General features: G+C 49.6%; 1 protein-coding gene across 3 annotated transcripts in view; it reads left to right on the top strand.

Annotated features, from left to right (window-relative positions):
* Positions 1 to 26,435, top strand: part of LOC129842527 (uroporphyrinogen-III synthase-like) — a 31,381-nt gene that overhangs the window by 2,454 nt on the left and 2,492 nt on the right. The window contains exons 3-6 of one of the 3 annotated variants that reach the window (XM_055911104.1): positions 3,457 to 3,540; positions 8,895 to 8,991; positions 9,195 to 9,269; positions 26,272 to 26,346. In XM_055911104.1, coding sequence (XP_055767079.1) covers positions 3,457 to 3,540; positions 8,895 to 8,991; positions 9,195 to 9,269; positions 26,272 to 26,346 — 331 coding nt within the window. The remainder of the gene's footprint in view (positions 1 to 3,456; positions 3,541 to 8,894; positions 8,992 to 9,194; positions 9,270 to 26,271; positions 26,347 to 26,435) is intronic. The other 2 variants (XM_055911105.1, XM_055911106.1) reach the window with 2 other exon arrangements.

A 26,435-nucleotide genomic window follows, 5' to 3' on the forward strand; every position in this document is an offset into this window, starting at 1 on the left:
ACGGAAGGGACGTAGCCAGCGGTCAAGGATGAGTTGATGAGCGAGGTGAGGTAAGGTAGAAGGTCTCCGGAAATGGTCTGGAGAAGAGAGGAGGGGATAGGGTCAAGCGGGCAGGTTGTTGGGCGGCCGGCCGTCACAAGACGCGAGATTTCATCTGGAGAGAGAGGGGAGAAAGAGGTCAAAGCACAGGGTTGGGCAGTGTGAGCAGAACCAGCGGTGTCGTTTGACTTAGCGAACGAGGATCGGATGTCGTCGACCTTCTTTTCAAAATGGTTGACGAAGTCGTCTGCAGAGAGGGAGGAGGGGGGGGGGAGGGGGAGGAGGATTCAGGAGGGAGGAGAAGGTGGCAAAGAGCTTCCTAGGGTTAGAGGCAGATGCTTGGAATTTAGAGTGGTAGAAAGTGGCTTTAGCAGCAGAGACAGAAGAGGAAAATGTAGAGAGGAGGGAGTGAAAGGATGCCAGGTCCGCAGGGAGGCGAGTTTTCCTCCATTTCCGCTCGGCTGCCCGGAGCCCTGTTCTGTGAGCTCGCAATGAGTCGTCGAGCCACGGAGCGGGAGGGGAGGACCGAGCCGGCCTGGAGGATAGGGGACATAGAGAGTCAAAGGATGCAGAAAGGGAGGAGAGGAGGGTTGAGGAGGCAGAATCAGGAGATAGGTTGGAGAAGGTTTGGGCAGAGGGAAGAGATGATAGGATGGAAGAGGAGAGAGTAGCGGGGGAGAGAGAGCGGAGGTTGGGACGGCGCGATACCATCCGAGTAGGGGCAGTGTGGGAAGTGTTGGATGAGAGCGAGAGGGAGAAGGATACAAGGTAGTGGTCGGAGACTTGGAGGGGAGTTGCAATGAGGTTAGTGGAAGAACAGCATCTAGTAAAGATGAGGTCAAGCGTATTGCCTGCCTTGTGAGTAGGGGGGGAAGGTGAGAGGGTGAGGTCAAAAGAGGAGAGGAGTGGAAAGAAGGAGGCAGAGAGGAATGAGTCAAAGGTAGACATGGGGAGGTTAAAGTCACCCAGAACTGTGAGAGGTGAGCCGTCCTCAGGAAAGGAGCTTATCAAGGCATCAAGCTCATTGATGAACTCTCCAAGGGAACCTGGAGGGCGATAAATGATAAGGATGTTAAGCTTGAAAGGGCTGGTAACTGTGACAGCATGGAATTCAAAGGAGGCGATAGACAGATGGGTAAGGGGAGAAAGAGAGAATGACCACTTGGGAGAGATGAGGATCCCGGTGCCACCACCCCGCTGACCAGAAGGTCTCGGGGTGTGCGAGAACACGTGGGCAGACGAAGAGAGAGCAGTAGGAGTAGCAGTGTTATCTGTGGTGAGCCATGTTTCCGTCAGTGCCAGGAAGTCGAGGGACTGGAGGGACGCATAGGCTGAGATGAGCTCTGCCTTGTTGGCCGCAGATCGGCAGTTCCAGAGGCTACCGGAGACCTGGAACTCCACGTGGGTCGTGCGGGCTGGGACCACCAGGTTAGGGTGGGCGCGGCCACGCGGTGTGAAGCGTTTGTATGGTCTGTGCAGAGAGGAGAGAACAGGGATAGACAGACACATGGTTGACAGGCTACAGAAGAGGCTACGCTAATGCAAAGGAGATTAGAATGACAAGTGGGCTACACGTCTCGAATGTTCAGAAAGTTAAGCTTACGTTGCAAAAAAATAAGAATAAAATACAAGATCTTATTGACTAAAATGATATAGTACTGCTGGCTGGTGAAGTAGCCTGGCTAGCAGTGGCTACGTTGTTGAAAGTGAAGCTGGCTAGGTAACCTCGACAATTTCACTAAATTTCTCTAAACTACACAATTATCATGGATACAAGGACAGGAAAGACAACTAGCTAACACTACGCTAATCAAGTCGTTCCGTTGTAATGTAAGTTTCTACAGTGCTGCTATTCGGTAGAAGTTGGCTAGCTAGCAGTGTTGGCTAGGTAGGAGGACGGCAGCGCGGCAGGCGAAAAATAGCTGGCTAGCTAACCGATAATTACTCAAAGCTACACAATTATCTTAGATAAAAAGATAGCAAAGAAAACTATGTAGCTAGCTAACACTACACAAGTCAAGTCGTTCCGTTGTAATGTAATCGTTTCTACAGTGCTGCTAATCGGTGGCTAGCTGGCTAGCTAGCAGGGTTGACTACGTTACGTTAGGGCGAGAATACCTGGCTAGCGAACCTCAGCGAACCTTGATAACTACACAATTATCACCGATACAAAGACGGCTATGTAGCCAGCTAAGTAGCTAGCTAAGATCGAACAAATACAAATCAAAGATAGCAAAGACAACTGTGTAGTCAGCCAACACTACACTGATCAAGTCGTTCCGTTGTAATGCACTCGTTTCTACAATGCTGCTATTCGGTGGCAAGCTGGCTAGCTAGCAGTGTTGGCTACGTTGCGTTACGTTAGGGCGAAAATAGCTGGCTGGCGAACCTCAATAACTACACAATTATGTTTGATGCAAAGACGGCTATGTAGCTAGCTAAGATCAAACAAATCAAACCGTTGTACTGTAGTGAAAATGAAAATCAGACCGTTGTACTATAATGAAATGTAATGAAAAGTTTATACTACTATTCGGTAGACGGTGGACGTTTGCTAGCTGCTGGGCAGATAGCAGTGTGGACTACGATAGACGACGGAATACGATAATTACGCAATTATCTTTTATACACAGACGGCTAAGTAGCTAGCTAAGAAGAAATTGCTAAGGTTAGACAAATTAAACCGTTGTACTATAATGAAATGTAATGAAAATGAAATGAAAAGTTATACTACCTGCAGAGCGAATGCAAATGCGACCGTTCGCTCCAAACCGGATGTCATACAGTGCTGAATCATACATAATGCTGAATGTTGATTGGTTAAAACCGCATTCCAGCCGGTGTCGGTTCCATAAATTACCACCTGCTAAATCTATGACGTTAAAAGCCTATTTACTCTGTTCCACCTGACTGTTGCAATCCACTGTCTCATCAGCCCAGCCAGGCAATTTATAAAATTTATCTCCACTTATAAAAAGCATCTAGACATTATCTCACATTACTTTTAGACTAACATGTAGTTTTCAACAGCAGATGTTTTATATAAACCTTGCTGTCTGTCTCTCTGACATTCAGTTTTCAACAGAGGATGTTTTGTATAAACCTTGCTGTCTGTCTCTCCGACATTCAGTTTTCAGCAGAGGATGTTTTGTATAAACCTTGCTGTCTGTCTCTCTGACATTCAGTTTTCAGCAGAGGATGTTTTGTATAAACCTTGCTGTCTGTCTCTCCGACATTTGCAACATTGTTTCAATATTCAAATTCAAAGGAATGATTTGCCAATAACAAACACCCGTCACAATATAGCCTCGAGACACCGGCTTCTCGGGCATTATAACCTAAATGTATAGTGGGTGACTGTGTAACAGTGAAATCGATTTGATTTGATTTACAGAACTCTCAACTTTGTACTTACAGGAGCTGGCATCCCGTGGGCACAAAGCAACCTTAATTCCTGTGCTGTCTTTTACATTTGTTTCCTTGAACACTTTGTCAGACAAGGTGAATACCATTTATATACCTCAAAGTGTTGATTTTAAGATCGAAAGTTTGGTAACGTTTTACTGGGAACGCCAAGCGTCATAATGCGGTATGACACGGTCATAACCATGTCAAAATATGTCATAACAGCTGACATAACTTGTCATAACCTGTCATCATATGGTTATAACACTGTCATGACACATATATATTTAGACCTATTGTGTTTCTTTATGGCTGGTTATGACACCTACATAAGAGTGTCAAAACCCGTAAAACCTACCAAGGTTAGTTACTTTATGGCTGGTTAGGACACTGACTAAACATACCCAAGGTTAGTTACTTTATGGCTGGTTATGACAACCTACATAAGAGTGTCAAAACCCATAAAACCTACCAAGGTAGTTACTTTATGGCTGGTTAGGTCACTGACTAAACCTACCAAGGTAGTTACTTTATGGCTGGTTAGGACACTGACTAAACCTACCAAGGTAGTTACTTTATGGCTGGTTAGGACACTGACTAAACCTACCAAGGTAGTTACTTTATGGCTGGTTAGGACACTGACTAAACCTACCAAGGTAGTTACTTTATGGCTGGTTAGGACACTGACTAAACCTACCAAGGTAGTTACTTTATGGCTGGTTAGGACACTGACTAAACCTACCAAGGTAGTTACTTTATGGCTAGTTAGGACACTGACTAAACCTACCAAGGTAGTTACTTTATGGCTGGTTAGGACACTGACTAAACCTACCTCACAAGGTAGAACATTCCATTCCACCATAGCCTACTGGTCAACAGTATGTTTATGTTATATAATAGTTTCTGAAATTGACCATATTAAATTATCTTTATAATTGCACACAAATTGATGTCAGACATGGAGCTACCCATAATGCTCTATTGTTGATGTCTGGGATGAATGCAGGAGCAGATTTCAGGAGCAGGACAAGACACCTGACTGATTGACGTAAGGGCGTGTACGTGATAGGCCTACCTGGCTTCATTGGCTTGTAGGATTATGATGTCATAATGCTTAATGACAGTGTCATATAGTGTATTTTCTTAGTCCAAGTAAAGTGACACAGGATGGTCATAATGCTTCATGACAGTGTCATATAGTGTATTTTCTTAGTCCAAGTAAAGTGACACAGGATGGTCATAATGCTTCATGACAGTGTCATATAGTGTATTTTCTTAGTCCAAGTAAAGTGACACAGGATGGTCATAATGCTTCATGACAGTGTCACATAGTGTATTTTCTTAGTCCAAGTAAAGTGACAGAGGATGGTCATAATGCTTTATGACAGTGTCATAAAGTCTATTTTCTGCAAGTTATTTAAAACACGATGGGAAAAAAACACGACTGTAAAGAATTAATTATTACAACAACAACAACAAAGAAACAAACTTTCAAAACGAAAGGAAACTTCTTGGCAGGGAAAAACACATTTGAATAAATGTGGGTTTTTTACACTCTTATGTAGGTTGTCATAACCAGCCATAAAATAACTACCTTGGTAGGTTTAGTCAGTGACCTAACCAGCCATAAAGTAACTACCTTGGTAGGTTTAGTCAGTGTCCTAACCAGCCATAAAGTAACTACCTTGGTAGGTTTAGTCAGTGTCCTAACCAGCCATAAAGTAACTACCTTGGTAGGTTTAGTCAGTGACCTAACCAGCCATAAAGTAACTACCTTGGTAGGTTTAGTCAGTGTCCTAACCAGCCATAAAGTAACTACCTTGGTAGGTTTAGTCAGTGACCTAACCAGCCATAAAGTAACTACCTTGGTAGGTTTAGTCAGTGTCCTAACCAGCCATAAAGTAACTACCTTGGTAGGTTTAGTCAGTGACCTAACCAGCCATAAAATAACTACCTTGGTAGGTTTAGTCAGTGTCCTAACCAGCCATAAAGTAACTACCTTGGTAGGTTTAGTCAGTGTCCTAACCAGCCATAAAGTAACTAACCTTGGTAGGTTTAGTCAGTGTCCTAACCAGCCATAAAGTAACTACCTTGGTAGGTTTAGTCAGTGTCCTAACCAGCCATAAAGTAACTAACCTTGGTAGGTTTAGTCAGTGTCCTAACCAGCCATAAAGTAACTACCTTGGTAGGTTTAGTCAGTGTCCTAACCAGCCATAAAGTAACTAACCTTGGTAGGTTTAGTCAGTGTCCTAACCAGCCATAAAGTAACTACCTTGGTAGGTTTAGTCAGTGTCCTAACCAGCCATAAAGTAACTAACCTTGGTAGGTTTAGTCAGTGTCCTAACCAGCCATAAAATAACTACCTTGGTAGGTTTAGTCAGTGACCTAACCAGCCATAAAGTAACTACCTTGGTAGGTTTAGTCAGTGTCATAACCAGCCATAAAGTAACTAACCTTGGTAGGTTTAGTCAGTGTCCTAACCAGCCATAAAGTAACTACCTTGGTAGGTTTAGTCAGTGTCCTAACCAGCCATAAAGTAACTACCTTGGTAGGTTTAGTCAGTGTCCTAACCAGCCATAAAGTAACTACCTTGGTAGGTTTAGTCAGTGACCTAACCAGCCATAAAGTAACTACCTTGGTAGGTTTAGTCAGTGACCTAACCAGCCATAAAATAACTACCTTGGTAGGTTTAGTCAGTGTCCTAACCAGCCATAAAGTAACTAACCTTGGTAGGTTTAGTCAGTGTCCTAACCAGCCATAAAGTAACTACCTTGGTAGGTTTAGTCAGTGTCCTAACCAGCCATAAAGTAACTACCTTGGTAGGTTTAGTCAGTGTCCTAACCAGCCATAAAGTAACTATCATGGTAGGTTTAGTCAGTGTCCTAACCAGCCATAAAGTAACTACCTTGGTAGGTTTAGTCAGTGTCCTAACCAGCCATAAAGTAACTACCTTGGTAGGTTTAGTCAGTGTCATAACCAGCCATAAAGTAACTATCATGGTAGGTTTAGTCAGTGTCCTAACCAGCCATAAAGTAACTACCTTGGTAGGTTTAGTCAGTGTCATAACCAGCCATAAAGTAACTAACCTTGGTAGGTTTAGTCAGTGTCCTAACCAGCCATAAAGTAACTAACCTTGGTAGGTTTAGTCAGTGTCCTAACCAGCCATAAAGTAACTAACCTTGGTAGGTTTAGTGGGTTTTGACACTCTTATGTAGGTGTCATAACCAGCCATAAAATAACGCAATATATTTAACAACAGGTGTATATATAAGGGTCATGACAGTGTTATGACCATGTTATGACAGGTTATGAATAAGTTATGACATGGTTATTACTACGTCATGACGTGTTTATGACACTGGGTGTCAAGTAAAGTGTTCCTGAACGTTGTACTGTTTGGTTTCTTGTTTAGTCGTCGTTATACAGCTGTTCTCTACTCCTCCTACGGCTGTTCTCTGCTCCTCCTACAGCTGTTCTCTGCTCCTCCTACGGCTGTTCTCTGCTCCTCCTACAGCTGTTCTCTACTCCTCCTACAGCTGTTCTCTGCTCCTCCTACAGCTGTTCTCTGCTCCTCCTACAGCTGATCTCTGCTCCTCCTACAGCTGTTCTCTGCTCCTCCTACAGCTGTTCTCTGCTCCTCCTACAGCTGTTCTCTGCTCCTCCTACAGCTGTTCTCTGCTCCTCCTACAGCTGTTCTCTGCTCCTCCTACGGCTGTTCTCTGCTCCTCCTACAGCTGTTCTCTACTCCTCCTACAGCTGTTCTCTACTCCTCCTACGGCTGTTCTCTGCTCCTCCTGCAGCTGTTCTCTACTCCTCCTACAGCTGTTCTCTGCTCCTCCTGCAGCTGTTCTCTACTCCTCCTACAGCTGTTCTCTACTCCTCCTACAGCTGTTCTCTACTCCTCCTACAGCTGTTCTCTACTCCTCCTACAGCTGTTCTCTGCTCCTCCTACAGCTGTTCTCTGCTCCTCCTACAGCTGTTCTCTGCTCCTCCTACAGCTGTTCTCTGCTCCTCCTACAGCTGTTCTCTACTCCTCCTACAGCTGTTCTCTACTCCTCCTACAACTGTTCTCTACTCCTCCTACAGCTGTTCTCTACTCCTCCTACAGCTGTTCTCTACTCCTCCTACGGCTGTTCTCTGCTCCTCCTACAGCTGTTCTCTACTCCTCCTACGGCTGTTCTCTACTCCTCCTACGGCTGTTCTCTGCTCCTCCTACGGCTGTTCTCTGCTCCTCCTACGGCTGTTCTCTACTCCTCCTACGGCTGTTCTCTACTCCTCCTACGGCTGTTCTCTACTCCTCCTACGGCTGTTCTCTACTCCTCCTACGGCTGTTCTCTACTCCTCCTACGGCTGTTCTCTACTCCTCCTACGGCTGTTCTCTGCTCCTCCTACGGCTGTTCTCTGCTCCTCCTACGGCTGTTCTCTGTTCCTCCTACGGCTGTTCTCTGCTCCTCCTACGGCTGTTCTCTGCTCCTCCTACGGCTGTTCTCTGCTCCTCCTACGGCTGTTCTCTGCTCCTCCTACGGCTGTTCTCTGCTCCTCCTACGGCTGTTCTCTGCTCCTCCTACGGCTGTTCTCTGCTCCTCCTACGGCTGTTCTCTGCTCCTCCTACGGCTGTTCTCTGCTCCTCCTACGGCTGTTCTCTGCTCCTCCTGCGGCTGTTCTCTGCTCCTCCTGCGGCTGTTCTCTGCTCCTCCTGCGGCTGTTCTCTGCTCCTCCTGCGGCTGTTCTCTACTCCTCCTGCAGCTGTTCTCTGCTCTTCCTGCAGCTGTTCTCTGCTCCTCCTACAGCTGTTCTCTGCTCCTCCTACAGCTGTTCTCTGCTCCTCCTGCAGCTGTTCTCTGCTCCTCCTACAGCTGTTCTCTACTCCTCCTACAGCTGTTCTCTGCTCCTCCTACAGCTGTTCTCTACTCCTCCTACGGCTGTTCTCTGCTCCTCTTACGGCTGTTCTCTGCTCCTCCTACGGCTGTTCTCTGCTCCTCCTACGGCTGTTCTCTGCTCCTCCTACGGCTGTTCTCTGCTCCTCCTACGGCTGTTCTCTGCTCCTCCTACGGCTGTTCTCTGCTCCTCCTACGGCTGTTCTCTGCTCCTCCTACGGCTGTTCTCTGCTCCTCCTACGGCTGTTCTCTGCTCCTCCTACGGCTGTTCTCTGCTCCTCCTACGGCTGTTCTCTGCTCCTCCTACGGCTGTTCTCTGCTCCTCCTACGGCTGTTCTCTGCTCCTCCTACGGCTGTTCTCTGCTCCTCCTACGGCTGTTCTCTGCTCCTCCTACGGCTGTTCTCTGCTCCTCCTACGGCTGTTCTCTGCTCCTCCTACGGCTGTTCTCTGCTCCTCCTACGGCTGTTCTCTGCTCCTCCTACGGCTGTTCTCTGCTCCTCCTACGGCTGTTCTCTGCTCCTCCTACAGCTGTTCTCTACTCCTCCTACAGCTGTTCTCTACTCCTCCTACAGCTGTTTCAGCCAGAACAACATGGCGGGCTGATTTTTACCAGCCCGAGGGCGGTCGAGGCAGTCAAAATGTGTCTTGAAGATGATGAAAGAACGGAACGTGAGTAGATCCTCATGTGAAGTTTTAAACAACGTTCTGTAAAAATGCCGCCCCCCCCCGTCGTCAACAAATTGTCATTGTTAGGAAAGGAATGGGCCTCTTGTGCCTTAGTCTCGTGCGTTTTCAGACGGACCTAAGTCAACACGAGTTAGTGTGTGTAAGATACTCATTTTTAATGTCTGTTATACGTTTTTCTATTCTAGAGTGGAACAAGGACATTAAAGACAAATGGAATGCCAAGTCCATCTATGTTGTTGGAAAGGCTACTGCAGCGTTAGGTGAGTCATTGATCGCCAGCATTGTGTAAACTTACTGGCATTAAACACTTCTGTTCAGCATGGAGTTCTTTGTAGTTTACAACGCCCTTCGTGTCTCTTAAGTCTCTCCTTTGTTTCAATGAGAGGATCTTGTCATTGGTCACTTGGAGGCCTGGTTATATCAAAAAATAATAACACCTGGGATATATACTGTAAACTCAGTGGCCAGTTTATTAGGTACACACATCTAGTACTGGGTAGGATGCCACTTTGCCTCCAGAACAGCCTGAATTCTCTAGGGAATGGAAAACATTGTTTAATTGGTATCAAGGAACCTAACGTGTGCCAGGAAAACATTCCTCACACCTTTACATCACCGTCACCTGCCTGTACCGTTGACATCAGGCACCATTACACCACCGTCACCAGCCTGTACCGTTGACATCAGGCACCATTACACCACCGCCACCAGCCTGTACCGTTGACATCAGGCACCATTACACCACCGCCACCAGCCTGTACCGTTGGCACCATTACACCACCACCACCAGCCTGTACCGTTGACACCAGGCACCATTACACCACCGCCACCAGCCTGTACCGTTGACATCAGGCACCATTACACCACCGTCACCAGCCTGTACCGTTGACATCAGGCACCATTACACCACCGCCACCAGCCTGTACCGTTGACACCAGGCACCATTACACCACCGTCACCAGCCTGTACCGTTGACATCAGGCACCATTACACCACCGTCACCAGCCTGTACCGTTGACATCAGGCACCATTACACCACCGTCACCAGCCTGTACCGTTGACACCAGACACCATTACACCACCGTCACCAGCCTGTACCGTTGACATCAGGCACCATTACACCACCGTCACCAGCCTGTACCGTTGACACCAGACACCATTACACCACCGTCACCAGCCTGTACCGTTGACATCAGGCACCATTACACCACCGTCACCAGCCTGTACCGTTGACACCAGGCACCATTACACCACCGCCACCAGCCTGTACCGTTGACACCAGGCACCATTACACCACCGCCACCAGCCTGTACCGTTGACACCAGACACCATTACACCACCGTCACCAGCCTGTACCGTTGACACCAGACACCATTACACCACCGTCACCAGCCTGTACCGTTGACACCAGGCACCATTACACCACCGTCACCAGCCTGTACCGTTGACACCAGGCACCATTACACCACCGTCACCAGCCTGTACCGTTGACACCAGGCACCATTACACCACCGTCACCAGCCTGTACCGTTGACATCAGGCACCATTACACCACCGTCACCAGCCTGTACCGTTGACACCAGGCACCATTACACCACCGCCACCAGCCTGTACCGTTGACACCAGGCACCATTACACCACCGCCACCAGCCTGTACCGTTGACACCAGGCACCATTACACCACCGTCACCAGCCTGTACCGTTGACATCAGGCACCATTACACCACCGCCACCAGCCTGTACCGTTGACACCAGGCACCATTACACCACCGTCACCAGCCTGTACCGTTGACACCAGGCACCATTACACCACCGCCACCAGCCTGTACCGTTGACACCAGGCACCATTACACCACCGCCACCAGCCTGTACCGTTGACATCAGGCACCATTACACCACCGCCACCAGCCTGTACCGTTGACATCAGGCACCATTACACCACCGTCACCAGCCTGTACCGTTGACACCAGGCACCATTACACCACCGTCACCAGCCTGTACCGTTGACACCAGACACCATTACACCACCGTCACCAGCCTGTACCGTTGACACCAGGCACCATTACACCACCGCCACCAGCCTGTACCGTTGACATCAGGCACCATTACACCACCGCCACCAGCCTGTACCGTTGACATCAGGCACCATTACACCACCGCCACCAGCCTGTACCGTTGACATCAGGCACCATTACACCACCGTCACCAGCCTGTACCGTTGACACCAGGCACCATTACACCACCGCCACCAGCCTGTACCGTTGACATCAGGCACCATTACACCACCGCCACCAGCCTGTACCGTTGACATCAGGCACCATTACACCACCGCCACCAGCCTGTACCGTTGACACCAGACACCATTACACCACCGTCACCAGCCTGTACCGTTGACATCAGGCACCATTACACCACCGCCACCAGCCTGTACCGTTGACATCAGGCACCATTACACCACCGCCACCAGCCTGTACCGTTGACACCAGGCACCATTACACCACCGCCACCAGCCTGTACCGTTGACATCAGGCACCATTACACCACCGCCACCAGCCTGTACCGTTGACACCAGACACCATTACACCACCGTCACCAGCCTGTACCGTTGACATCAGGCACCATTTCACCACCGTCACCTGCCTGTACCGTTGACACCAGGCACCATTACACCACCGTCACCAGCCTGTACCGTTGACACCAGGCACCATTACACCACCGTCACCAGCCTGTACCGTTGACATCAGGCACCATTACACCACCGTCACCTGCCTGTACCGTTGACACCAGGCACCATTACACCACCGTCACCAGCCTGTACCGTTGACACCAGGCACCATTACACCACCGTCACCAGCCTGTACCGTTGACACCAGACACCATTACACCACCGCCACCAGCCTGTACCGTTGACACCAGGCACCATTACACCACCGTCACCAGCCTGTACCGTTGACATCAGGCACCATTACACCACCGTCACCAGCCTGTACCGTTGACACCAGACACCATTACACCACCGTCACCAGCCTGTACCGTTGACACCAGGCAGGATGGGGGCCATGGACTCATACTGCTTACACCAAATCATGACTCTGCCATCAGCATGACTCAACAGGAACCGTGATTCATCGGACCAGGCAATGTGTTTTTCCCCTCCTCAATTGTCCAGTATTGGTGATGGCGAGCCCACTGGAGCCGCTTCTTCTTGTTTTTAGCTGATAGGAGGAGAACCCGGTGTGGTCGTCTGTAGGGCTGTGGTCGCCCTGTACGGCTGTGGTCGCCCTGTACGGCTGTGGTCGCCCTGTACGGCTGTGGTCGCCCTGTACGGCTGTGGTCGCCCTGTACGGCTGTGGTCGCCCTGTACGGCTGTGGTCGCCCTGTACGGCTGTGGTCGCCCTGTAGGGCTGTGGTCGTCTGTAGGGCTGTGGTCGCCCTGTAGGGCTGTGGTCGCCCTGTAGGGCTGTGGTCGCCCTCTAGGGCTGTGGTCGTCTGTAGGGCTGTGGTCGTCTGTAGGGCTGTGGTCGTCTGTAGGGCTGTGGTCGTCTGTAGGGCTGTGGTCGACTGTAGTGCTGTGGTCGTCTGTAGGGCTGTGGTCGTCGGTAGGGCTGTGGTCGTCTGTAGGGCTGTGGTCTCCCGTAGGGCTGTGGTCTCCCTGTAGGGCTGTGGTCGTCTGTAGGGCTGTGGTCGCCCTGTAGGGCTGTGGTCGTCTGTAGGGCTGTGGTCGACTGTAGGGCTGTGGTCGTCTGTAGGGCTGTGGTCGTCTGTAGGGCTGTGGTCGTCTGTAGGGCTGTGGTCGTCTGTAGGGCTGTGGTCGTCTGTAGGGCTGTGGTCGTCTGTAGGGCTGTGGTCGTCTGTAGGGCTGTGGTCGCCCTGTAGGGCTGTGGTCGTCTGGAGGGCTGTGGTCGTCTGGAGGGCTGTGGTCGCCCTGTAGGGCTGTGGTCGTCTGTAGGGCTGTGGTCGTCTGTAGGGCTGTGGTCGTCTGTAGGGCTGTGTTCTTGTTCTTGCCTCAGCCTGCACAGCTGTTCTGTCATCAAGTGACCAGACTATTCTCGATTGAATCTTGTCTTTACTAATATGTCAAAATTGTTTCGATTTAGAATGGGTCATTTATCAAGGGACAGGGACAGGGGGCAGGAACAGGAACATGGACAGGGACAGGAACAGGGACAGGGACAGGACCATAGACAGAGACAGGGACAGGGGGCAGGAACAGGGACAGGGGGCAGGAACAGGGACAGGGACAGGGGCAGGAACAGGGGCAGGAACAGGGACAGGAACAGGGGGCAGGAACAGGAACAGGAACAGGGGGCAGGAACAGGGACAGGGGGCAGGAACAGGGACATGGGGCAGGAACAGGGACAGGGGGCAGGGACAGGAACAGGGGACAGGAACAGGGACAGGAACAGGGGACAGGAACAGGGACAAGGGGCAGGAACAGGAACAGGGGGCAGGAACAGGGACAGGGGGCAGGAACAGGGGGCAGGAACAGGGACGGGGACAGGGGGCAGGAACAGGGGCAGGAACAGGGGCAGGAACAGGAACAGGGGGCAGGAACAGGAACAGGGGACAGGGACGGGGACAGGGAACAGGAACAGGGGACAGGGGCAGGGACGGGGGACAGGGGACATGGAACAGGAGCAGGGACAGGAACAGGGGCAGGGGGAAGGAACAGGAACGGGAACGGGGACAGGGGGCAGGAACAGGGACAGGGACAGGGGCAGGAACAGGGACAGGGACAGGGGGCAGGGACAGGGACAGGGATAGGGGGCAGGAACAGGGGGCAGGAACAGGAACAGGGGGCAGGAACAGGAACATGGACAGGCACAGGAACAGGGACAGGAACAGGGACAGGGGACAAGAACAGGGACAGGGACAGGAACAAGGACAGGGGCAGGAACACTGACAGGGACAGGGGGCAGGAACAGGGACGGGGGCAGGGACAGGGGGCAGGAACAGGGACAGGGGGCAGGAACAGGGACAGGGGGCAGGAACAGGGACAGGGGGCAGGGACAGGGACAGGGGGCAGGGACAGGGACAGGGGGCAGGAACAGGGACAGGGGGCAGGGACAGGGACAGGGACAGGAACAGTGACAGGGGGCAGGAACAGGGACAGGGGGCAGGAACAGGGGGCAGGGACAGGGACAGGGGCAGGAACAGGGAAAGGGAACAGGAACAGGGAACAGGAACAGGGACAGGAACAGGGAACAGGGACAGGGACAGGGGGCAGGAACAGGGACGGGGGCAGGAACAGGAACAGGGGCAGGAACAGGAGCAGGGAACAGGAACAGGGAACAGGGACAGGGGCAGGAACAGGGAAAGGGAACAGGAACAGGGACAGGGACGAGGACAGGGACAGGGACAGGAACAGGGACGGGGGGAAGAAACAGGAACAGGGACAGGGGGCAGGAACAGGGACAGGAACAGGGATGGGGACAGGGACAGGGGGCAGGAACAGGGACAGGGACATGGAACAGGAACAGGAACAGGGGCAGGGACAGGGACAGGAACAGGAACAGGGGCAGGAACAGGGACAGGGACAGGGGGCAGGAACAGGGACAGGGACAGGAACAGGGACAGGTACAGGGATAGGGGGCAGGAACAGGAGGCAGGAACAGGGACAGGAACATGGACAGGCACAGGAACAGGGACAGGGGACAAGAACAGGGACAGGGGGCAGGAACAGGTGGCAGGAACAGGGACGGGGACAGGGACAGGGGGCAGGGACGGGGACAGGAACAGGGGGCAGGGACAGGGACAGGGGGCAGGAACAGGGACGGGGACAGGAACAGGGGGCAGGGACGGGGACAGGGACAGGGACAGGGGGCAGGAACAGGGGATGGGGACAGGAACAGGGGGCAGGAACAGGGACATGGAACAGGGACAGGAACAGGGACATGGACAGGAACAGGGACAGGGGGCAGGAACAGGGGACAGGAACATGGGACGGGGACAGGGACGGGGACAGGGGCAGGAACGGGGACATGGAACAGGGACGGGGACAGGGGGCAGGAACGGGGACATGGAACAGGAACAGGGACAGGAACATGGACAGGGGGCAGGGACAGGAACAGGAACATGGACAGGAACAGGGACAGGGGGCAGGAACAGGGACGGGGACATGGAACAGGGACAGGAACAGGGACGGGAACATGGACAGGGGGCAGGAACAGGGACGGGGACATGGAACAGGAACCGGGACAGGGGGCAGGAACAGGAACATGGACAGGAACAGGGACAGGAACATGGACAGGAACAGGGACAGGGGGCAGGGACAGGGACAGGAACAGGGGGCAGGAACTGGGACGGGGACATGGAACAGGAACAGGGAGAGGAACGGGGACAGGAACGGGGACAGGAACAGGAACAGGGGGCAAGGGGGAAAATGACATGTCATCTGTATGCACTCCAATAGTGAATGGAGGCCGTGAGTTTTCCCACCGGTCCGTGTTGTAGTTGGGTTTTATAGCGGAGCATATTATGAGCAGCTGAGAAATACATATAAAAACCCTTATTTCACTCCATGCATCAACCGCTGTTTGAGGAGCACGCTCTCGCTGCCCGACAGGTGATATTTCACCTCGACTCTGTATGGGCTCTCCAACCTTGTTCCTGCCGCTACCCATTGCTTCATTTTGGGAAACCAAGTCAAATCTGTTCGGGAAAAATTGACAGTAACACGTTTCCACAACAAAACATACAGTATTTCACTAAACCGTTGACAGCCCGTCTGCGTGTTCGAGAAAGGAATACAGGAGAGAGAGGAGATGGAAACGAATACTGGTGGGATATTCTGTAACGCTACAAAGGTAATGTGTCGCCCAATTAATTATTAAAATATATTTTTTAAATTCCCATTACTAGGCAATTCAAAATCAAATACAAGTTCATAAGCCTATATGCATAAGCTCTAATATGCGTATGGATGTTTTTGAATGATTTATCACCTTTAGAAAGCGCTGTCCATTTCCTTGTTGTTAGGCTTTGAAACAACATCCACATCAACCATGTTTTACACTGTTTCAACCTGCTGTTGAACGTCTTTCCTCACATTGATCATCACAGTGAGGGGAGTTTTAAAAAGTAAGTTAGGCCAACTGTTTTCAACTGGGACAGTAGAGCCCTGAGTACAAGGTCATTAGGACCTGATAGAGGGACAATAGAGCCCTGAGTACCAGGTCATTAGGACCTGATAGAGGGACAATAGAGCCCTGAGTACCAGGTCATTAGGACCTGATAGAGGGACAATAGAGCCCTGAGTACCAGGTCATTAGGACCTGATAGAGGGACAATAGAGCCCTGAGTACCAGGTCATTAGGACCTGATGGAGGGACAATAGAGCCCTGAGTACCAGGTCATTAGGACCTGATGGAGGGACAATAGAGCCCTGAGTACCAGGTCATTAGGACCTGATGGAGGGACAATAGAGCCCTGAGTACCAGTCCATTAGGACCTTGATGGAGGGACAATAGAGCCCTGAGTACCAGGTCATTAGGACCTGATAGAGGGACAATAGAGCCCTGAGTACCAGGCCATTAGGACCTGATAGAGGGACAATAGAGCCCTGAGTACCAGGTTATTAGGACCTGATAGAGGGACAATAGAGCCCTGAGTACCAGGTTATTAGGACCTGATAGAGGGACAATAGAGCCCTGAGTACCAGGTTATTAGGACCTGATGGAGGGACAATAGAGCCCTGAGTACCAGGCCATTAGGACCTGATGGAGGGACAATAGAGCCCTGAGTACAAGGTCATTAGGACCTGATGGAGGGACAATAGAGCCCTGAGTACCAGGTCATTAGGACCTGATAGAGGGACAATAGAGCCCTGAGTACCAGGCCATTAGGACCTGATAGAGGGACAATAGAGCCCTGAGTACCAGGTCATTAGGACCTGATAGAGGGACAATAGAGTCCTGAGTACCAGGTCATTAGGACCTGATAGAGGGACAATAGAGCCCTGAGTACCAGGTCATTAGGACCTTGATAGAGGGACAATAGAGCCCTGAGTACCAGGTTATTAGGACCTGATGGAGGGACAATAGAGCCCTGAGTACCAGGTCATTAGGACCTGATAGAGGGACAATAGAGCCCTGAGTACCAGGTCATTAGGACCTGATAGAGGGACAATAGAGCCCTGAGTACCAGGTCATTAGGACCTGATAGAGGGACAATAGAGCCCTGAGTACCAGGCCATTAGGACCTGATAGAGGGACAATAGAGCCCTGAGTACCAGGTCATTAGGACCTGATAGAGGGACAATAGAGCCCTGAGTACCAGGCCATTAGGACCTGATAGAGGGACAATAGAGCCCTGAGTACCAGGTCATTAGGACCTGATAGAGGGACAATAGAGCCCTGAGTACCAGGCCATTAGGACCTGATAGAGGGACAATAGAGCCCTGAGTACCAGGTCATTAGGACCTGATAGAGGGACAATAGAGCCCTGAGTACCAGGCCATTAGGACCTGATAGAGGGACAATAGAGCCCTGAGTACCAGGTTATTAGGACCTGATAGAGGGACAATAGAGCCCTGAGTACCAGGCCATTAGGACCTGATAGAGGGACAATAGAGCCCTGAGTACCAGGCCATTAGGACATGATAGAGGGACAATAGAGCCCTGAGTACCAGGCCATTAGGACCTGATAGAGGGACAATAGAGCCCTGAGTACCAGGTCATTAGGACCTGATAGAGGGACAATAGAGCCCTGAGTACCAGGCCATTAGGACCTGATAGAGGGACAATAGAGCCCTGAGTACCAGGCCATTAGGACCTGATAGAGGGACAATAGAGCCCTGAGTACCAGGTTATTAGGACCTGATAGAGGGACAATAGAGCCCTGAGTACCAGGCCATTAGGACCTGATAGAGGGACAATAGAGCCCTGAGTACCAGGCCATTAGGACATGATAGAGGGACAATAGAGCCCTGAGTACCAGGCCATTAGGACCTGATAGAGGGACAATAGAGCCCTGAGTACCAGGTCATTAGGACCTGATAGAGGGACAATAGAGCCCTGAGTACCAGGCCATTAGGACCTGATAGAGGGACAATAGAGCCCTGAGTACCAGGCCATTAGGACCTGATAGAGGGACAATAGAGCCCTGAGTACCAGGTCATTAGGACCTGATAGAGGGACAATAGAGCCCTGAGTACCAGGTCATTAGGACCTGATAGAGGGACAATAGAGCCCTGAGTACCAGGTCATTAGGACCTGATGGAGGGACAATAGAGCCCTGAGTACCAGGTCATTAGGACCTGATGGAGGGACAATAGAGCCCTGAGTACCAGGTCATTAGGACCTGATGGAGGGACAATAGAGCCCTGAGTACCAGTCCATTAGGACCTTGATGGAGGGACAATAGAGCCCTGAGTACCAGGTCATTAGGACCTGATAGAGGGACAATAGAGCCCTGAGTACCAGGCCATTAGGACCTGATAGAGGGACAATAGAGCCCTGAGTACCAGGTTATTAGGACCTGATGGAGGGACAATAGAGCCCTGAGTACCAGGTTATTAGGACCTGATGGAGGGACAATAGAGCCCTGAGTACCAGGTTATTAGGACCTGATGGAGGGACAATAGAGCCCTGAGTACCAGGCCATTAGGACCTGATAGAGGGACAATAGAGCCCTGAGTACCAGGTCATTAGGACCTGATGGAGGGACAATAGAGCCCTGAGTACCAGGTCATTAGGACCTGATAGAGGGACAATAGAGCCCTGAGTACCAGGCCATTAGGACCTGATAGAGGGACAATAGAGCCCAGAGTACCAGGTCATTAGGACCTGATAGAGGGACAATAGAGCCCTGAGTACCAGGTCATTAGGACCTGATAGAGGGACAATAGAGCCCTGAGTACCAGGTCATTAGGACCTGATAGAGGGACAATAGAGCCCTGAGTACCAGTCCATTAGGACCTTGATGGTCTGTCAGCAGGTTGGGTACTACTAAAGCATGTCCATCAACGGTCACGTGGAAATGTACTGCGGGAATGACTCATGACTGCCAGTGTGGAAGTCCTAGTCATCTGCTGCAACAGCCCTAGTCATCTGCTGCAACAGCCGTAGTCATCTGCTGCAACAGCCCTAGTCATCTGCTGCAACAGCCCTAGTCATCTGCTGCAACAGCCCTAGTCATCTGCTGCAACAGCCCTGGTCATCTGCTGCAACAGCCCTAGTCATCTGCTGCAACAGCCCTAGTCATCTGCTGCAACAGCCCTGGTCATCTGCTGCAACAGCCCTGGTCATCTGCTGCAACAGCCCTAGTCATCTGCTGCAACAGCCCTAGTCATCTGCTGCAACAGCCCTAGTCATCTGCTGCAACAGCCCTGGTCATCTGCTGCAACAGCCCTGGTCATCTGCTGCAACAGCCCTGGTCATCTGCTGCAACAGCCCTAGTCATCTGCTGCAACAGCCCTGGTCATCTGCTGCAACAGCCCTAGTCATCTGCTGCAACAGCCCTAGTCATCTGCTGCAACAGCCCTAGTCATCTGCTGCAACAGCCCTAGTCATCTGCTGCAACAGCCCTAGTCATCTGCTGCAACAGCCCTGGTCATCTGCTGCAACAGCCCTGGTCATCTGCTGCAACAGCCCTAGTCATCTGCTGCAACAGCCCTAGTCATCTGCTGCAACAGCCCTAGTCATCTGCTGCAACAGCCCTGGTCATCTGCTGCAACAGCCCTGGTCATCTGCCGCAACAGCCCTGGTCATCTGCCGCAACAGCCCTGGTCATCTGCCGCAACAGCCCTGGTCATCTGCCGCAACAGCCCTGGTCATCTGCCGCAACAGCCCTGGTCATCTGCCGCAACAGCCCTGGTCATCTGCCGCAACAGCCCTAGTCATCTGCCGCAACAGCCCTAGTCATCTGCCGCAACAGCCCTAGTCATCTGCCGCAACAGCCCTAGTCATCTGCCGCAACAGCCCTAGTCATCTGCCGCAACAGCCCTGGTCATCTGCCGCAACAGCCCTGGTCATCTGCCGCAACAGCCCTGGTCATCTGCCGCAACAGCCCTGGTCATCTGCCGCAACAGCCCTGGTCATCTGCCGCAACAGCCCTGGTCATCTGCCGCAACAGCCCTGGTCATCTGCCGCAACAGCCCTAGTCATCTGCTGCAACAGCCCTAGTCATCTGCTGCAACAGCCCTAGTCATCTGCTGCAACAGCCCTGGTCATCTGCTGCAACAGCCCTGGTCATCTGCTGCAACAGCCCTAGTCATCTGCTGCAACAGCCCTAGTCATCTGCTGCAACAGCCCTAGTCATCTGCTGCAACAGCCCTAGTCATCTGCTGCAACAGCCCTAGTCATCTGCTGCAACAGCCCTAGTCATCTGCTGCAACAGCCCTAGTCATCTGCTGCAACAGCCCTAGTCATCTGCTGCAACAGCCCTGGTCACCTGTCTGCAACAGCCCTGGTCATCTGCTGCAACAGCCCTGGTCATCTGCTGCAACAGCCCTGGTCATCTGCTGCAACAGCCCTGGTCATCTGCTGCAACAGCCCTAGTCATCTGCTGCAACAGCCCTAGTCACCTGCTGCAACAGCCCTAGTCATCTGCTGCAACAGCCCTGGTCATCTGCTGCAACAGCCCTAGTCATCAGCTGCAACAGCCCTAGTCACCTGCTGCAACAGCCCTGGTCATCTGCTGCAACAGCCCTGGTCATCTGCTGCAACAGCCCTAGTCATCTGCTGCAACAGCCCTAGTCACCTGCTGCAACAGCCCTAGTCACCTGCTGCAACAGCCCTAGTCATCTGCTGCAACAGCCCTAGTCATCTGCTGCAACAGCCCTAGTCATCTGCTGCAACAGCCCATGTCATCTGCTGCAACAGCCCATGTCATCTGCTGCAACAGCCCTGGTCATCTGCTGCAACAGCCCTAGTCATCTGCTGCAACAGCCCTGCAACAGCCCTAGTCATCTGCTGCAACAGCCCTAGTCATCTGCTGCAACAGCCCTAGTCATCTGCTGTAACAGCCCTAGTCACCTGCTGCAACAGCCCTAGTCATCTGCTGCAACAGCCCTAGTCATCTGCTGCAACAGCCCTAGTCATCTGCTGCAACAGCCCATGTCATCTGCTGCAACAGCCCATGTCATCTGCTGCAACAGCCCTGGTCATCTGCTGCAACAGCCCTAGTCATCTGCTGCAACAGCCCTGCAACAGCCCTAGTCATCTGCTGCAACAGCCCTAGTCATCTGCTGCAACAGCCCTAGTCATCTGCTGCAACAGCCCTAGTCATCTGCTACAACAGCCCTAGTCATCTGCTGCAACAGCCCTAGTCATCTGCTGCAACAGCCCTAGTCATCTGCTGCAACAGCCCTAGTCATCTGCTGCAACAGCCCTAGTCATCTGCTGCAACAGCCCTGGTCACCTGTCTGCAACAGCCCTGGTCATCTGCTGCAACAGCCCTGGTCATCTGCTGCAACAGCCCTGGTCATCTGCTGCAACAGCCCTGGTCATCTGCTGCAACAGCCCTAGTCATCTGCTGCAACAGCCCTAGTCACCTGCTGCAACAGCCCTAGTCATCTGCTGCAACAGCCCTGGTCATCTGCTGCAACAGCCCTAGTCATCAGCTGCAACAGCCCTAGTCACCTGCTGCAACAGCCCTAGTCATCTGCTGCAACAGCCCTGGTCATCTGCTGCAACAGCCCTAGTCATCTGCTGCAACAGCCCTAGTCACCTGCTGCAACAGCCCTGGTCATCTGCTGCAACAGCCCTGGTCATCTGCTGCAACAGCCCTGGTCATCTGCCGCAACAGCCCTAGTCATCTGCCGCAACAGCCCTAGTCATCTGCTGCAACAGCCCTAGTCATCTGCTGCAACAGCCCTAGTCACCTGCTGCAACAGCCCTGGTCATCTGCTGCAACAGCCCTAGTCATCTGCTACAACAGCCCAGGTCATCTGCTGCAACAGCCCAGGTCATCTGCTGCAACAGCCCAGGTCATCTGCTGCAACAGCCCTAGTCATCTGCTGCAACAGCCCTAGTCATCTGCTGCAACAACCCTGGTCATCTGCCGCAACAGCCCTGGTCATCTGCCGCAACAGCCCTAGTCATCTGCCGCAACAGCCCTAGTCATCTGCTGCAACAGCCCTAGTCATCTGCTGCAACAGCCCTAGTCATCTGCTGCAACAACCCTGGTCATCTGCTGCAACAGCCCTAGTCATCTGCTGCAACAGCCCTAGTCATCTGCTGCAACAGCCCTAGTCATCTGCTGCAACAGCCCTAGTCATCTGCTGCAACAGCCCTAGTCATCTGCTGCAACAGCCCTAGTCATCTGCTGCAACAGCCCTAGTCATCTGCTGCAACAGCCCTAGTCACCTGTCTGCAACAGCCCTAGTCATCTGCTGCAACAGCCCTAGTCATCTGCTACAACAGCCCTAGTCATCTGCTGCAACAGCCCATGTCATCTGCTGCAACAGCCCTAGTCATCTGCTGCAACAGCCCTAGTCATCTGCTGCAACAGCCCTGGTCATCTGCTGCAACAGCCCTAGTCATCTGCTGCAACAGCCCTGGTCATCTGCTGCAACAGCCCTGGTCATCCGCTGAAACAGCCCTGCAACAGCCCTGGTCATCTGCTGCAACAGCCCTAGTCATCTGCTGCAACAGCCCTAGTCATCTGCTGCAACAGCCCTGGTCATCTGCTGCAACAGCCCTAGTCATCTGCTTTAACAGCCCTGGTCATCTGCTGCAACAGCCCTAGTCATCTGCTTTAACAGCCCTAGTCATCTGCTGCAACAGCCCTGCAACAAGCCCTAGTCATCTGCTGCAACAGCCCTAGTCATCTGCTGCAACAGCCCTAGTCATCTGCTGCAACAGCCCTGGTCATCTGCTGCAACAGCCCTGGTCATCTGCTGCAACAGCCCTAGTCATCTGCTGCAACAGCCCTGGTCATCTGCTGCAACAGCCCTAGTCATCTGCTGCAACAGCCCTAGTCATCTGCTGCAACAGCCCTGGTCATCTGCTGCAACAGCCCTAGTCATCTGCTGCAACAGCCCTAGTCATCTGCTGCAACAGCCCTAGTCATCTGCTGCAACAGCCCTAGTCATCTGCTGCAACAGCCCTAGTCATCTGCTGCAACAGCCCTAGTCATCTGCTGCAACAGCCCTAGTCATCTGCTGCAACAGCCCTAGTCATCTGCTGCAACAGCCCTAGTCATCTGCTGCAACAGCCCTAGTCATCTGCTGCAACAGCCCTAGTCATCTGCTGCAACAGCCCTAGTCATCTGCTGCAACAGCCCTAGTCATCTGCTGCAACAGCCCTAGTCACCTGTCTGCAACAGCCCTAGTCATCTGCTGCAACAGCCCTAGTCATCTGCTACAACAGCCCTAGTCATCTGCTGCAACAGCCCATGTCATCTGCTGCAACAGCCCTAGTCATCTGCTGCAACAGCCCTAGTCATCTGCTGCAACAGCCCTGGTCATCTGCTGCAACAGCCCTAGTCATCTGCTTTAACAGCCCTGGTCATCTGCTGCAACAGCCCTAGTCATCTACTTTAACAGCCCTAGTCATCTGCTGCAACAGCCCTGCAACAAGCCCTAGTCATCTGCTGCAACAGCCCTAGTCATCTGCTGCAACAGCCCTAGTCATCTGCTGCAACAGCCCTGGTCATCTGCTGCAACAGCCCTGGTCATCTGCTGCAACAGCCCTAGTCATCTGCTGCAACAGCCCTAGTCATCTGCTGCAACAGCCCTGGTCATCTGCTGCAACAGCCCTAGTCACCTGTCTGCAACAGCCCATCTGTGACAAGGACAGAGAGTTGCACGTTCCCAAGATGCCGTTCTGCACACCACCGTTGAACTGCGCCGTTATTTGCCTGTTTGGAGGCCGACCTGTTAGAATGCACCGTTCTCGCCATTCTCTTCCCGAACCGTCATCAACGATCTGTTTTCACCCACAGCACTGCCGCGGACTGGATGTTGTCTGTTTGTTGGTACCATCGTCGCTAAACCCTTAGTCGCTGTAGTGCCTGAAATGCCCAGGAGGGCGGCCGTTTCTGAGATGCTGGAACCGGCGCGTCTGGCACCAACGACCATTACACGCTCAAAGTCGTTGAGACAACTTGTTTTTCCCACTCTAACGTTCAATCGAAACAGTAACTGAAGCATCGATGCCTGTCGACCTGCTTTATATAGCAAGCCACGACCACGTGACTCACTGTCTGTAGGAGAGAACCGTTTTTTTGTGAACGGGATGGTGTACCTAATAAACTGGCAACTGAGTGTAATAAAAATAAAAAGCTGTAAATATCACAGAGTGGGCCTTTAATGAGATGGTACTAGATACAGTATGTGTGGCAGGTCACCTGGATGTCACAGTAACGTGTTAACCATGTTACCACTAGCCTGCAGTCAGCTGGAAAGGACTTTTCCACAAGTGACAGTTTACTGACATTTTGTTGCCTGTCTTTATAGAGGGCAGGTGGCAGGTGCAATACTCTCTTGGTGTCTGTACTTTTCCGTTGACCTCTGATTATTGGGAAGGAATTTACAGGGTTGTTCTGTTAGCTGAAACGTTAAAGTTTGACTGTGTTGAACTGTTACCTGCAACAAAACACGTTTTGTATAGGGTGTTCATTCCTGTGTAGCATAATGACTACTAATGTATTAATGTCATAAACTACTACATTTATTAATATCATAATGAATACTAATGTATTAATATCATAAACTACTAATGTATTAATGTCATAAACTACTACATTTATTAATATCATAAACTACTACATTTATTAATATCATAAACTACTAATGTATTAATATCATAATGAATACTAATGTATTAATGTCATAAACTACTAATGTATTAATGTCATAAACTACTATATGTATTAATGTCATAAACTACTACATTTATTAATATCATAAACTACTAATGTATTAATGTCATAAACTACTACATTTATTAATATCATAATGAATACTAATGTATTAATGTCATAAACTACTACATTTATTAATATCATAATGAATACTAATGTATTAATGTCATAATGAATACTAATGTATTAATGTCATAAACTACTAATGTATTAATGTCATAAACTACTAATGTATTAATATAAACTACTAATGTATTAATATAAACTACTAATGTATTAATGTCATAATGAATACTAATGTATTAATGTCATAAACTACTACATGTATTAATGTCATAATGAATACTAATGTATTAATATCATAAACTACTACATGTATTAATGTCATAAACTACTAATGTATTAATATCATAAACTACTACATGTATTAATGTCATAAACTACTAATGTATTAATGTCATAAACTACTACATGTATTAATGTCATAAACTACTACATGTATTAATGTCATAAACTACTAATGTATTAATATAAACTACTAATATATTAATATAAACTACTAATGTATTAATATAAACTACTAATATATTAATATAAACTACTAATGTATTAATATAAACTACTAATATATTAATATAAACTACTAATGTATTAATATAAACTACTAATATATTAATATAAACTACTAATGTATTAATATAAACTACTAATATATTAATATAAACTACTAATGTATTAATATAAACTACTAATATATTAATATAAACTACTAATGTATTAATATAAACTACTAATATATTAATATAAACTACTAATGTATTAATATAAACTACTAATATATTAATATAAACTACTAATGTATTAATATAAACTACTAATATATTAATATAAACTACTAATGTATTAATATAAACTACTAATGTATTAATATAAACTACTAATGTATTAATATAAACTACTAATATATTAATATAAACTACTACATGTATTAATATAAACTACTAATGTATTAATATAAACTACTAATGTATTAATATCATAAACTACTAATGTATTAATATCATAAACTACTAATGTATTAATATAAACTACTAATATATTAATATAAACTACTAATGTATTAATATAAACTACTAATATATTAATATAAACTACTAATGTATTAATATCATAAACTACTAATGTATTAATATAAACTACTAATGTATTAATGTCATAAACTACTAATGTATTAATATAAACTACTAATATATTAATATAAACTACTAATATATTAATATAAACTACTAATGTATTAATATAAACTACTAATGTATTAATATAAACTACTAATGTATTAATATAAACTACTAATATATTAATATAAACTACTAATGTATTAATGTCATAAGATGAAAAGTAGATTTCTGTTTGGTATTGTATTTCAGTAATCAGTTGTCTGTTTTTCTTCCGTAGTGGGAGACCTAGGTCTGGTCCCCCTGGGAGAGGACACTGGGACTGCAGACGTTCTCTCACGCCTCATCCTTCAACGTACGACAGTCATTTACCTTTTTAAATGCAACGACACCGAACAACAATATAAACGCAACATGTAAAGTGTTGGTCCCACGTTTCATGAG

This window comes from Salvelinus fontinalis, unplaced genomic scaffold (genome assembly GCF_029448725.1).
Source record: "Salvelinus fontinalis isolate EN_2023a unplaced genomic scaffold, ASM2944872v1 scaffold_0048, whole genome shotgun sequence".
Taxonomy (NCBI): domain Eukaryota; kingdom Metazoa; phylum Chordata; class Actinopteri; order Salmoniformes; family Salmonidae; genus Salvelinus; species Salvelinus fontinalis.